The sequence below is a fragment of the Leptonychotes weddellii genome, chromosome 8 (genome assembly GCF_054177405.1).
Source record: "Leptonychotes weddellii isolate Sample4059 chromosome 8, ASM5417740v2, whole genome shotgun sequence".
Lineage (NCBI taxonomy): Eukaryota > Metazoa > Chordata > Mammalia > Carnivora > Phocidae > Leptonychotes > Leptonychotes weddellii.
The window spans coordinates 33,251,910-33,264,193 of NC_138376.1; the positions used below are offsets into that span (position 1 = coordinate 33,251,910).

A 12,284-nucleotide genomic window follows, 5' to 3' on the forward strand; every position below is an offset into this window, starting at 1 on the left:
CAGGCCGCCCTGGGCCTCCAGCTTCCCCTCTCCTCTCTCCCGCTGGAGGACAGATCAGCAACCTGACCTACTCAGCATGTAGCAGTTAACAAGCTCCTTTCAGAGCTTTGGGGTCCTTTGGATCTTACAGCCACTCTGCAGGGGAGGCAGGGCAGGCTTCTCAGCCCCATTCTAGGGATGGAGAAATGACTGGTCCTCGGACAGCTAGGAGGGCTAGGCCCAGGGCCTGAGGGCAGTCACCTCCCCCTCACCACAGTACACTGCTCTTCCCCAGGCACTGCCCACAATTTTCCACCCTCCGCCAGGAAAGAAGGCACATCCCTGCTTCCTGGGAAGCTGGGGGGCCTATCTTTATGCAACGAGAACCTGTCAGGGAAGGCCTCTCCGGGCCGAGAGAGCAATCAGACATTGGCTCCCCGCTATGGAAATGTCAGGCCCCTAACATATCTATATCTCCCTTCTTCTCAGTCATCCACAGCTGAGTGTGAAGGAATTTCAGATTCAACAAGCCAAGTTAGGAAGGGGGCAAGGAAAACACACCACTGAATGTGGAGGGCCCACAAGTCAGGGGCCCTGTGATAACTCCCCCTACTTCCCGGGGTGGCCTCAGTCTGGCCCAAGCATCGCCAGTCTGCAGCTGATGGTGGTAGCAGGTGGTACTGTCTTCCCCAGAAGCCTGAGGCATGGATAGGCATCCATTAGCCAGGGGCCCAGGGGCACCCTGACAGCTCCCAAGGGCCCAAGGAGGACAGCCCCAGAAATGGCAGCCACCTTCCTTTTTGAAGCTTTGTCTCCCTAGGGAACCTATGGGGCAGACAGGGAACCCCAGAGTTTGAAGACTGGAAGCAAGTTGAAGACCCTGATCCTTCTCTGGGGCAGGAATCTTTTCTGACATTCCAGAGAGAAGGTCAGGGCCATGGGGAGTGACTGCCTTTTGTGCCCCCACCTGGTGTCCCTAAGGGCACAAGTTACCCTAGGATGGGGAAAGTGGGGACATGTCCTGTGACCTTTGCCTCCTGGCACCTGTTTCATGGGCGTGTTGGGCTTCACATGCTGTGTCTCCAGCATCAACCCTAACCCAACACAGGACCACAGTCCCTGTAGAAAGGCCAGTCCTCCCCCCAACCAGGTCCCCACTCTGTGTCCTTAGGACCGGGGTCCAGGGTCCTGAAATCACGTTCAGGCCCTAACTCAAAGGGTTAGGTGTTAAAGTCCGCTCTCTATGTGCCCAAGCACAGGTAATATAAAGGGACAACATGCCCTAGTTCGGCCAACTTGTCTTCATTTTTGATGGCTTGTGTCTGCTGGACAAGTGTTCTGGGAACCAGATCCTTGCCTATGTAACAGCTATGATTTATTGAATGTTAGGCTGTCAAAGCCTTTGCAGCTGGCCAAGGACTCAGGAATTACACTGCCTGAGGGCCAATCTACACTCTGCCCCGGAGCATCTGTGAGACCTTGGGCAAGTCATTTCACCCCACTAAGCCTCCATTTATTTATCTGTAAAATGGGGATGGAAATGAATAGTACCTACTTCCGAAGATTATCCGTGCTGATGTGTGTGAGACGTTTCATGTAGTGCTGGGCCCAGAGCCAGCATTCAAAATGTGTGATAGATATTATGATGAGATGTTACAGGCCTCACCTACATACGTTTATTAAATCTTCAAATTTATTATTGAGGGCTATCACTGCTATTACGACACTATTATCCCCATTGCACAAACGAGGAAACAGGCTTAGAAAGCCTAAGTAACTTGCTAAGTATGCATCACATAGCTAGTAAGTGGGAAAGCTAAGGTTTGAGCTGATATCCGTCCATTACTTCCGTGCACAAAAGCGTAGGCAAATAATGAGCTGTTGGGGTTGCTTCCTAAATTGTCCAGACTTGGTTGTTCACAGCACTTTTCCAGTGGGCCTCCCACTTTCTCCAGCTCATGAGCTCTCGCCATCTCCGGGTAACCCTTTTGATGCTGGCCTAAACAGCTCAGGCTCCCTCAGTCCCTAAATCACTGCCCAGCACGGGGTCCTTCCACAGAATTGGGCCATCACCTGTATCCTTCAGCCCGTGGCCTTCTGGGGACCCGAGAACATCCCGCAGAGCTGTGCTCTCCTGGCCCATGGCTCGCACTGGGCCCTTGATGTTCCTCACAGACCTGGGATTCAGTGCCTGAATCTAGCACATTCCCTCCTCTTGGACGTCTCAGACTTCTCAAGTCCCCAGTTAAATCTAACCACTGTGGGCAGAGGCTTCTCCCTCTGCCTGAATGGGAAAGTTGAAGAGGCTGGGGGAGCACACTCTCCCCTTCCTGCTCATCACATCTCTGGCCCTCATCTCCCCTCCTCCCCCCCCCTTCCTCTTAGCTGAGGAGCCAAAGCACCTCTGTGCCCCTGGGCACCACCCTCGGGGCTGGCTCAGCTAGATGGGTTCCACCCTCCACCCACTTCTCCCACTGTGCTTCCCCTACCTTCTCAGCCAGCTTCTCCTTCACCTTAGAATCCCCAAGGAGAACTCTCCCTGGGCATGTCCTCAGCGGCCCCGGGCATTTGTCTGACTTCCCCTGATCTCTTTCATGCCCCTATCAGACCCTAGCTCGGCCCATATCACTCCCAAATTCCCATTCGGGAACTTCCCAGTTTGTGAAATCACAAAAGAGGGACAACAAAGTTCTCCGACAGAGCCCGGCCCAGCTTGCTTGGTGATTGGCCCCAGTGAGACAGCAGCAAACTTAATCACACCCCCGGGCCTGGCCCTCCTCCCAACTCCTGACCACTTTGGTCTGTTGTCTTTAATAGGACTCCAGAGTATTCGCTCCCCACCCCTCACTCCAGCCTTGGGCTCAGACACCCAGCAGGGAAGCTCAGCTCCAAAGGCCAGCGAGTCTCTCCCCCAACCTGCCTGGGGTGCAGAGGCCCTTGCTGTGCCTTGGTAACCAAGGGAAACCAGCCGTGCTGTGGGAGGGAGGGTGGAAGGGAGGTCCCGAAGCTTCTGAACCTGCAGGAAGGACTGCAGCCTGCAGGAGCTGGGCATGGGAGTCAGCCTTTCTGAGAAGCCTGAGGCTCCAGGTCTCAGGACAGCTCTGACCTACCCATGCCCCACTTTCCCCTTTCTCCTTCTCACGGTGCCCCCCCCCACCCCAGCACCCCTTTACTCGCAGACCCTAAGCCTCTGGGCCAGTATGCAGACAGTGACCGTAGCTAGGGGAGAAGGCAAGAGTCCCGCCTCAAATGGGTGGGCCTGGGGGGCCTCCTGTGGGGACAGGCCGGCCCAGAGCCAAGGAGCCAAGCCAGCCTCAGCCGGGCGGGAGTGGGGGGCAGGGGGAGTTAGGGAGACCCGGGGTGGAGCGTCCTCTCTTCCGGGGCTCACCTCACCCACTCTAGGTGCCGGAGCGCTCACCTTCCTGCAGGCCCCCCCGCGCGGCCTCGCCGGTCGTTATGGACGCCCCGCGTCGCCAGGGGGCGGGGCCGAGGGCCGGTGCGCATGTGCGCGAGTACATCCGCGTGTGCACCGGGTCTCCGCGGCGTGCGGCGGTGTGGGGGATCAGGAACTCTGCGGTGGTGGTGGTGGTGGGCGGGGGGCGTGCTCTCTGGTTCTGAGGGACATGTTTAGGAATAGATGGGCTTTTCTGGGGGAAAGGTGAGGAGTGGGAGCCAGGGCAGGGCTCCTGGACTGGAGTGCTGTTCCTTTTTGGTACCTTTGTGTGGAAACGGGGGTGTAGGGTGACGAGTGGAAAGACGGTCCAGGAAAAGCATCGGCAGTTTCTTCTGGAAGATGAGGAGATGGACGGGCACCTGCAGGGGTTACTGGAACTCCTCTGAGGCCTGCTGTTGACCCCGGGCCTTGCAGGAGAGCTGTGGGGTGCAGCATCCGTGCAGAGTGGCACCTTCCACCTTTCTCCAGGATGTAAACAAGGCTGATGTCAGGCACCAGGCAGGAAGGTTCAGGTCTCCACAGCGCTCCTTCACACAGCCCTACGCGTTATGTCACCCCTCCCTGCCTCAGCCCTGACAGGGGGTGGTGCTCCTGATGGGCCGGAGCAACCAACTTCGGCGGGGGGTGGGGTGGGGTGGGATTGGCTAGGAAGAACAATTGTCCTTGAGGAGGGGAGAGGCGACCAGGGTGGTGGGACGTTTCACATGGAGGTAGTTTAGCTTTACTTTCAGCTCTCCCGATTACTAGTATGTTAAGTCTAAGTTAACATCTTAGAAGCTCGCTTAACTCATCATAAAACAGGGGCGCCGCCACAACTCTTCCCCCTGGTGTTCACGGTAAAGAGCTGGGCTTCCAGTGAGCACCGCTGAGATGTGGCTACTGTGGCAGTTGCCGAGCTCCGGAAGTACAGCTTTGCAAGCCCACAGGGCTGAGCAAGCAGTCCGGCCCTGCAGAATTCCCGGCATCCCATGCAGGCAGGGACTAGTCCCCTTGCAAGCCCTTTCGCCGGTGCAATTAGAATGAGAAATCATGCCAGAAGCCACGCTCTGCGCTTATAATTTTAACTAAACAGCCCCAGAACGTGTTCACCAGGGAGCCTTTGACTTGGGAGATGGGTCCCCTGAGGTCCTTTCCCTCCTCTAGCAACGGAGATCTGGGAACAGAGGTGGAGGTCCTGAGCCTGGCTGGGTCCTGAGCACATTCATTCTAGTAGGGAAGGAGGGCTGCCCTTGGGCTCTCGGCTTCCTCCCACTCTGAGCTGCCATTTCTCAGCTTTAGCTCCAGCTCAGGTTTGGGGCAGGTGCTGTGGCAACTTTAAGCCTCTGGCCCCCTGCACTCTCCAGACCCCATCACCTGCCAGTCTCCCAGCTCCCTGTGCCTGCTCACCTTCCCCGCAGGGCCCCTGCCCTGGCTGTGCCCTGGCCTGGGGCATTCCTCCCTCAGATAACCTCGTGGCTCACACCCTCCCCTCAGGTGCCACCTCCCCGTGAAACAACAAAGTCACCCACCCTCCTGATCCCTGTCCCAGTTTCTCTGCAGACCTCATCCCTGCCTTACACCCGCTTCCTTCTCTTTATTGCGTATTTCCCCACTAGCAGCAAGCTCCACAAGTGCAGCAAGTTGTAGGCCTTTGGTTCTTGCCACATTCTCAGCAACTGACCAGTACCTGTTGCTCATTTTATCGACGGGGCCTTTATGAAAAGCTGCAGTTACTGAAACAAGTGGCACCAGAGAGGATCTGCCCTGTTGTCATGACTTTCATAGGGCAGTTCTGGGTCTTGGTGGCCAGGGAGGCCCTGGTGGGTACCGAGAACAGGCTGGCTTTGGAAAGCCCATTGAGCACCAGGGGCGAGAAGGATGGTTCTGATGTGGATGCTGGGTGGGGAAAGCTGCTCGTTTTTAAGCAAAAGACCTCCTGGAGCTTTCTAGCCTCGGTGAAATACTTTTTTTTTCTTTTTAAAGAAAAAAATTTATTTATTTCTTTGACACAGACTGAGAGAGCACAAGCAGGGGGAGAGGCAGGAGAGGCAGAGGGAGAAGCAGGCTCTCTGCTGAGCAGGGAGCCTGATGCGGGGCTCGATCCCAGGACCCTGGGATCATGACCTGAGCTGAAGGCAGATGTTTAACTGACTGAGCCTCCCAGGCGTCCCTCAGTGAAATACTTTTTAATGAGCAATCACAGCCAAGACAGTCCGTGGCTCCACATTCATCCAGTGACAGGGGAGTATGTCTCTGGGTCCACTTCCGCCTCCTGCAGCCCCATCTCGTGTCTGCACGGGGCCTGGCCCAAGGTAGCCCTCCTGGGCTTAGCTGCTTGGCCTCCAGACTTCAGTGCTTTGCTTCAGCCTCCGGGGAAGTTCTGCTGGCTCCTTCAGGGCTCCTGTCATGGGTCCGTCTGCTGTCTGTTTAGTCTACGCAAGTCCCTGGGTGAGCCGGGTCAGAGTTGGTCGAGGGCATAGGCTCGTGCCGTACTGAGGGCAGCTTCCAGGTCAGCAGTGGTTCCGGTGCCCTGGGCCACCACCTGAGAGCCCCAGGCCTTGCCCCCCATGTGGCTGCATACCGCCAATGCCCAGGCCTCCGCTGTGAAGGCTGGCGTGGCACTCTGGGGACAGAAATAGAAGCGGCAGGGATGCAGGGCAGCCCTGCCCACCACCATCCACTCCACCTACCCTCGAGAGTGGCATCATGGTGATTAGCTGGGCCCATGGTAGGGGAATCAGGGAGGAGATGGGAGAGCACTGGGCTGGGAACGTGGATGGAGGTTAATGAATGTCTGCTACTTGTTTGCAAGGGATGTGTGGCCTGGAGGGGGGGTGGTGGTAATTAGGGGAGCTCATGGTGCCTTCTCTGGTTGGGGGGTGTGGTTAGGGCTAAGAGATGGCCCTATCCCCGTTCTGGGGTGTCCCCATAGATACTCTCTACCCTGCCTCGGAGGAACCAAAGGCGTGGAACCAGAGAGCTAGACTGGGATGGGCGGCTCTCCTCCGTCCCTCACCTGGGTCACCTGACAGGCACACAGTACGTGCCCCAGCGGCTGGGGGCTGAGGAGGAGCACAGAGGTGCCAGGCGCCCGCTCACACAGCTGCCGCACCACCTTCACCAGCACCTGCGCAAGGGAGGGCAGATGGTGACCCTGCCACTCTCTGGATTCCCAGCTGCCTCCCGCTCAGGACTCTCCTCCTCCCGGACCCCGGGGCCACCCCCCAGCCCCAGCGCTCACTGAGAGGGACTCGGCAGCAACTGTGTCCACAATCAGGGGCCCCTGTGAGTGCCGCTGCAGCAGCTCCTGGGTTTTCTGTGCAGCCTGGGGGGGGGGGGCAGGAAGGACGGCAGGGGCATCAGGCGGGAAGGCAACTGGCCCCCACTTCCACACTGAGCCCCAGTCCAGAAATCCCCGCCCCCAGCCAAGATCTTCGGCTTTGAGCAGAGGTGCCAGTGGTTCTGCCTCGAATGGCCTGTGTCCTTCCTCTCCCCCCACCACCTCTTCCCTTTCGCCACAGCTCCAGGCCCCCCCAAAAAGGCCACTGAAGATGAGGGCCTAAGGCTGGAGCCCAGATGGACGAAACGGGGTGGGAGGAAGGCAGATCGGCAGTCAAGGAGCAATGCGGGCTCAGGGGCCTAATCAAGTCGGTCGGCTTCCTGGAGGGAGAGTCTGAGCCAGACTTGGGAGGTGAAGGAGAGGCACAGTTTGGCAGAGAGGGAAGTGGGGGGATGGCCTGCTGATGGTGCCCAGCTGGCGGGAGAGGGAGGAGCTGCCCCCCCCCCCGCCCCGGCCATATGAGGCCCGGAGGCTTCTCAGCGTGCCTGCTGCAGCGGCTCTGACCCTTGCGGAGCCGCCTCTCACCTGCCGCAGCTCCAGCTTCCGGGCGGCCGCGTTGGCACGCCGCTGCAGCACCTTCAGGGCGGCCTGAAGTTCCCGCCGCTGCCACTGGGGCATCACAGCCGTGTCCACCGCCTACCGCCAGAAGCCTATGAGCCGGGCCCTGACATCACTCACTCACTCACACACACACACACACACACACCCCCCCGGGGCAGACAAACATCGAGGCCAGCTGGAGTCCAGCAGGAAGCCTGGGGAGTGACAGGAAGGGTCTGGGGAGGCACGGGGAAGGGAAGAGGACCAGGAGAGGGTGGGGAGCCGCTCCGCGGTAGGGGTGACCCTCACATCAGTAAGTCGTCCCATGTCCTTGGAGAGTCTCTGAGCCGCCACCACATCCTGGCTGCCCCGACTCAGCCGCTCTGTGGCAGCTTCGACCTCCTGGGCCAGGCTCTGGCCCACCTCTCGGGCCTGCGGGGGATGGAACAGGATGCTCGGGGCTGCTCGGCTTACTTTCGCCTCCCCAGCACAGGGGCTCTCAACCTATTGCTAGTCGGGGCCAAATTAGAAATACTGAACCATCAGGATCAATCAAGGCAGCAGATAATCACACCGGGGGCCAGCAGCCGGCACGGCCCCATCCGCACACCCGTGCGAACACTGCTTCTGCTGCTGGCGTCGCCCAGCCTGAGAGTGTCAACTGTGTGCCCCCCGCATCCAGCGGCCTCCCAGACCCTGCTGGCACGCCAACCTGCTGGGCCTGCTCCCCAGTGACGGCCAGCAGGCGGGTGGTGCCCTTGGTGAGCTGGCGCTCCCCAACGATGACCAGGTCCCCTATAGCCCCTGTGCGCAGCAGGTGCCTGCGGGCAGAGGGAGGGACAAGGAAGTCAGTGAGAACACTGGGATAGGAAAGAGCAGCTGAAGCTCCGAACCAGGGGCTGGGGGCTCCAGAGACCAAAGGGGGGTGAGGATCCGGGGGCCCCGGGTCAGGACAGGCAGGCAGGAGTGACTCACGTCCCACAGCACAGCTCCACAGAGGTCTGCAGTGCAGCCTGGGAGGCTGGGTCCAGCGCACGGGCCACAGGCACCCCCACTGACACCACCCGCACAGGGTCTGGGTATACCTGAGGGTGTACGGGGACAAGTCTGTTAACCAACGTGTGTGTGTGTGGGGGGGTGTGGGTGTGCGTGGGTGTGTGGCAGGGGGCAGATGATCTTCACCAAGGGGGGGGCTCCCCAACTCACCTCATCCAGAGAGCGCAGGCCAGGGACACGGGCAGTGCGTGCCAGGGCCACGTCCTCCATGTACACTGGCTCGTCCTGCCCCACGGCGTCTTGCACAGCGCCCTCCACTGCCCGGAGCTGCTTGGGGGTCAGTGGAGCCTGGTGGGGTGGGGGGAAGATGGACAGACTGACAGGTCAGCCCCATGCCTGTAACTGATGCGGTAAGAAGCAGTCTGTTCACGGACTACCCTCAGGTGCTAAAACAGTGGCTAGCACATAGCGGTGCTCACTCAACCTTGGTGGAGCAGACAATTCTTTTCCTTAGTGGGGCCTGCTGGCAACTGCAGGCCTTTCATTACGCACTAAAAGTTAGAAGAAACGAACATGCTCTTCTGTACCAAGGGAGCTCACAACAAGGGGTGGCCCAATGGAAGAGAAACCCGGGACAGGGGGATGTGGGAGCAAGGACGGAGCCCGATGTGTGAGGAGGAAAGGGAGCCAGGGCGGCAGGGAAGGGAGGGCAGCTCAGTTGGAGCAAGATAGGGCTTGGGTGACAGCAGCAACAAGGAAGCTGGGTGGCTGGAGGTGGAAGGAAGGCTCTGGACACTGTCTGGCTGGCCCCCCCCCCCCCGCCCCGCCGTGCGCAAGGAGCCTGAGGGCAAGACGCCCCCCATGGCCTCACAGTGACTGAGTGACAGGGGGCCTGGGTCCTCAGACTGGCCAAAGCCCCCTGCCACCTGACCACCTCTCTGTAAGCCTGCCGCCTCACTTGAAGCCTCTCTGTGCCCCGCTCACCTGGGTGGCCACGTCAAAGCGCAGGCGCTCGGGATTGAGATGGGAACCTCGCTGTTCCGTGCCAGGGCCCAGGGCCTGCCGCAGCGCCCAGCTGAGCAGATGGGTGGCCGTGTGCTTCTCCATACAGCCTAGACGCCAGGCCTGAAACACTGTTGTCACCCAGGAGTCTGGGGCGTGGGGAGAGCCCAGAGGCTGCAGGACATCCCGAGTATCAGGGGTGCGGGCCTTACCTCATCCACGTGTAGCTGCACCTGGTCCCCCACCTTCAGGCCCTCAGGGGCCACGGCCTCGTGTAGGATGAAACCTCCACAGACCTGGGCCCGGGCCACTGGGAACAGCACATCCTGGGGAAGGGCGGTGGGGGGGCCAAGGCACTGGAGTGACGGTTGTAGCTTTTCCCTCCCCTTGGCTCCCTTCCCAGCTCAGGCCTGCCATGGGCAGAAATTGTGTGTGTGGGGGGCTCACCTCCTGGCCCACCCGCACCAGGTAGCCTCGATCTGAAGCCTGACCCCCCTGTTCAGCATAGAAGTTGGTTTTGTCCAAGAGGAGGCCACAGCGCTGGCCCTTCCCCACGGAGGCCACGGCTGTCCCGTCCTCTGCATACAGCTGGAGCACCTGGGCCTCACAGGTGCCGAACTCTGCCAGGGAGAAGCATGGTTATCAGTGCTAGGCAGGGCCGTGGGGCCCGGGGTGTGGGTCTGTGCCTTCCTTGAAGCCAGCAGGCACGGGGCTGGGGAGGACGGGGCCCTTTCAGGCGCCACAGCGACCCCTGGGGGCTACCCCAGGGAATGCCCAGGGCTGGGAGCGCCCAGGGCAGACATCCCTCCCTATCACCCCCACGTACACCTGTGGCCACCAGCCTCGGTCCAGCCTCTCACCATAACCCCCGCTGGGTCGCAGGGAGTAGCTGTACTTGGGACTGTCGTCAGTTGGGGGCACCCCTCGGCGCTGCAGCTCCCCCAGTGCGTGGACGTTCAGCTGCAGTCCCTGCTCCTGAACGGGCTCGGCCTGCCGTGACCTGTGCTGCGGGATGGGCGCATGCGCATGCAAGGGGCACGCGGACGGTGCAATGGGACCTGAGCCTCCCCAGAGCCCTGTCCCTGCCACACAGCTGTGTGGACCCTGCACTCCCCTCGGGAATAAGCCGTCGGGGCTTGGCTGGCTGCTAGAGATCCTGGGCTGGCCGGTGAACCACCCAACAGGCAGGGTCTCGGGATCAGGCCTCCCTCCCACCCCTCACCCACTGCTGCCCTTGGAGGTCCCCTCTCTAGGACGCTGCGCTGGCCTCTCCCCTTCTGCTCTGGCTTAGCCCACTGCACTAGTGTTCTCTCCAGGCCGAGGGGACAGACCCTACCTCAGCCTCCTGTTGCCCTTAATAGCTGCAGCTCCTCCCCCAGGAACTCAGGGCTGGGGACGGGGTTGTCCCAACACAACCCTGGGCAGGGGTGCCCCAGCCTGTACCTGGGCCTCCTCCTGGGCCAGCCGCGCCAGCCCAGCCGAGTCCAGCTGCACCCCTTTCTCCTCCAGCATCAACTCTAGCAGGTCCAGGGGGAGCCCCAGGTTCCCAGACAGTGATAAGGACCAGGCCACTTCAGCTTTGAGGAAGGAAGACAAAGGGTGTTCAGGAGGGAGGGGCAGGATAGACCGAAGGGGAAGGAATGAGGGAGAAATAAGGGCCAGGGCTTTTCTAAGCACACAGAAGCCACCGGGTGCCAAGCACAAGTGTCCCCTCCCTACATCGGGTGGGTCCAGGAGAGGGGTCAGGCTTCAGGCTCTAAGGCCAGAGCTGGGGATAGCCCAGGGTACTCCTTTGTCATCTGTCATTTCAGAGGCGAAGGGAAGCTCATTCTAGGCATGAAGCCAGCCTTGGGAAGCAGGGACTGGAGGCAGGGCCAGCTGGGCAGTGGGGAAGTGGGGAGAAGCAGGGTGGTGTCCAGCTACAGAGAGGTCTGGGTGCTGGAGAAAGTGCAGGGAGAGGGACATGGGGGGAGGAGGGTGTGGATGCTAGGCACAGGCCTGCCTGGCTCACCTAAGTGAGGCCCTCACACCTTGGCTAGGCACCTCACTTACCAGGGAACGGTTCAGAAGGCCCCAGGCGCCTCAGGGTCCGATCGATGATCCGCCGACCCCGCTGCAGGGAGGCCAGGAAGGCTGCCTCATCCTCTGACACCAGGTTGGTTATCTGAACAGGGGCAGGGCAGGACTGGAGCTAGGCCTCCTCCAAAGGACAGCCGCTCTCCACCTGTCTCGTCGGCTCCTCCCTCCCCATCTGAAGCCAGTACCTGGGCTGAGTTCTTCTGTAGTTCTGGATAAGCGTCCCCCTGAGGGAGGTAGAGGGCTGAGAAGTGTGAAAGGCAACCTACCCACTCTGCACCTCCCCGCCCTGGGCCTCCCTGAGGACACCTGCCTTGGGAGCTCAGCTCAGGCCAATGGAAGGGGAATGGACCCAAATAGGGAAGACAGGCAGAAGGGGGTCCCAAACTCAAAGGCTCAGCCGCCCAGGCAAGGAAACCTCCTGAGGGCTCCCCGCTTCTTGTACGCAATCCCAGTTTTCTCAGCCCCACAGGACCTGGGCTGGACATTTAGGATGGGGAACCTAGGCTGGGGGCACTATCTGGGCTCAGCTGCAAGCTTCCCGAGCACCCAGGGATGCCCAGAAGAGTTAGCTCTGCCCTCACCAGGGTCTCCACCACTATAGGCACCAGGCTGCCTAGGAAGCCAGGCGGTGCCCGCAACACCTCTGTAGAGAACCGCACAGCTCGACGGAGAATCCGACGAAGAACCAGCCTAGGGGGTTCAGAGGCCAGCTATGAACCCCCAGCCACCCTTGGTCAGCAGTATGGAGAGTGGGGAGGGCAAGGTCCAGGGTGTGTGCTCTCATCCCAGAGCTCTTGCCCTTTTCCCACTCCTCCTGCCACCTCAACCCAACCCACCTCTCCATCCCCTTCCTTCTTCTCCCCTGCAACCCCCCAGCAGCCCCTGCCTCCCTCTGTAGCCCTTCCAGACTCACGG

The 12,284-nt window shown here is 60.3% G+C and overlaps 1 protein-coding gene across 1 annotated transcript in view; it reads right to left on the reverse strand.

Annotated features, from left to right (window-relative positions):
• Nucleotides 1-5,583: 5,583 nt before the first annotated feature.
• The window catches only part of AARS2 (alanyl-tRNA synthetase 2, mitochondrial), an 18,507-nt gene continuing 11,806 nt past the window's right edge, over nt 5,584-12,284 (reverse strand). The window contains exons 3-18 of the mRNA XM_081827559.1: nt 11,951-12,079; nt 11,555-11,593; nt 11,343-11,454; nt 10,734-10,867; nt 10,151-10,295; nt 9,738-9,910; nt 9,503-9,616; nt 9,273-9,413; nt 8,499-8,636; nt 8,268-8,377; nt 8,005-8,113; nt 7,602-7,724; nt 7,278-7,388; nt 6,654-6,737; nt 6,429-6,539; nt 5,584-6,035 (exon numbers count right to left, since the gene is read on the reverse strand). Coding sequence (XP_081683685.1) covers nt 5,871-6,035; nt 6,429-6,539; nt 6,654-6,737; nt 7,278-7,388; nt 7,602-7,724; nt 8,005-8,113; nt 8,268-8,377; nt 8,499-8,636; nt 9,273-9,413; nt 9,503-9,616; nt 9,738-9,910; nt 10,151-10,295; nt 10,734-10,867; nt 11,343-11,454; nt 11,555-11,593; nt 11,951-12,079 — 1,938 coding nt within the window. The 3' untranslated portion in view covers nt 5,584-5,870. The remainder of the gene's footprint in view (nt 6,036-6,428; nt 6,540-6,653; nt 6,738-7,277; nt 7,389-7,601; nt 7,725-8,004; nt 8,114-8,267; nt 8,378-8,498; nt 8,637-9,272; nt 9,414-9,502; nt 9,617-9,737; nt 9,911-10,150; nt 10,296-10,733; nt 10,868-11,342; nt 11,455-11,554; nt 11,594-11,950; nt 12,080-12,284) is intronic.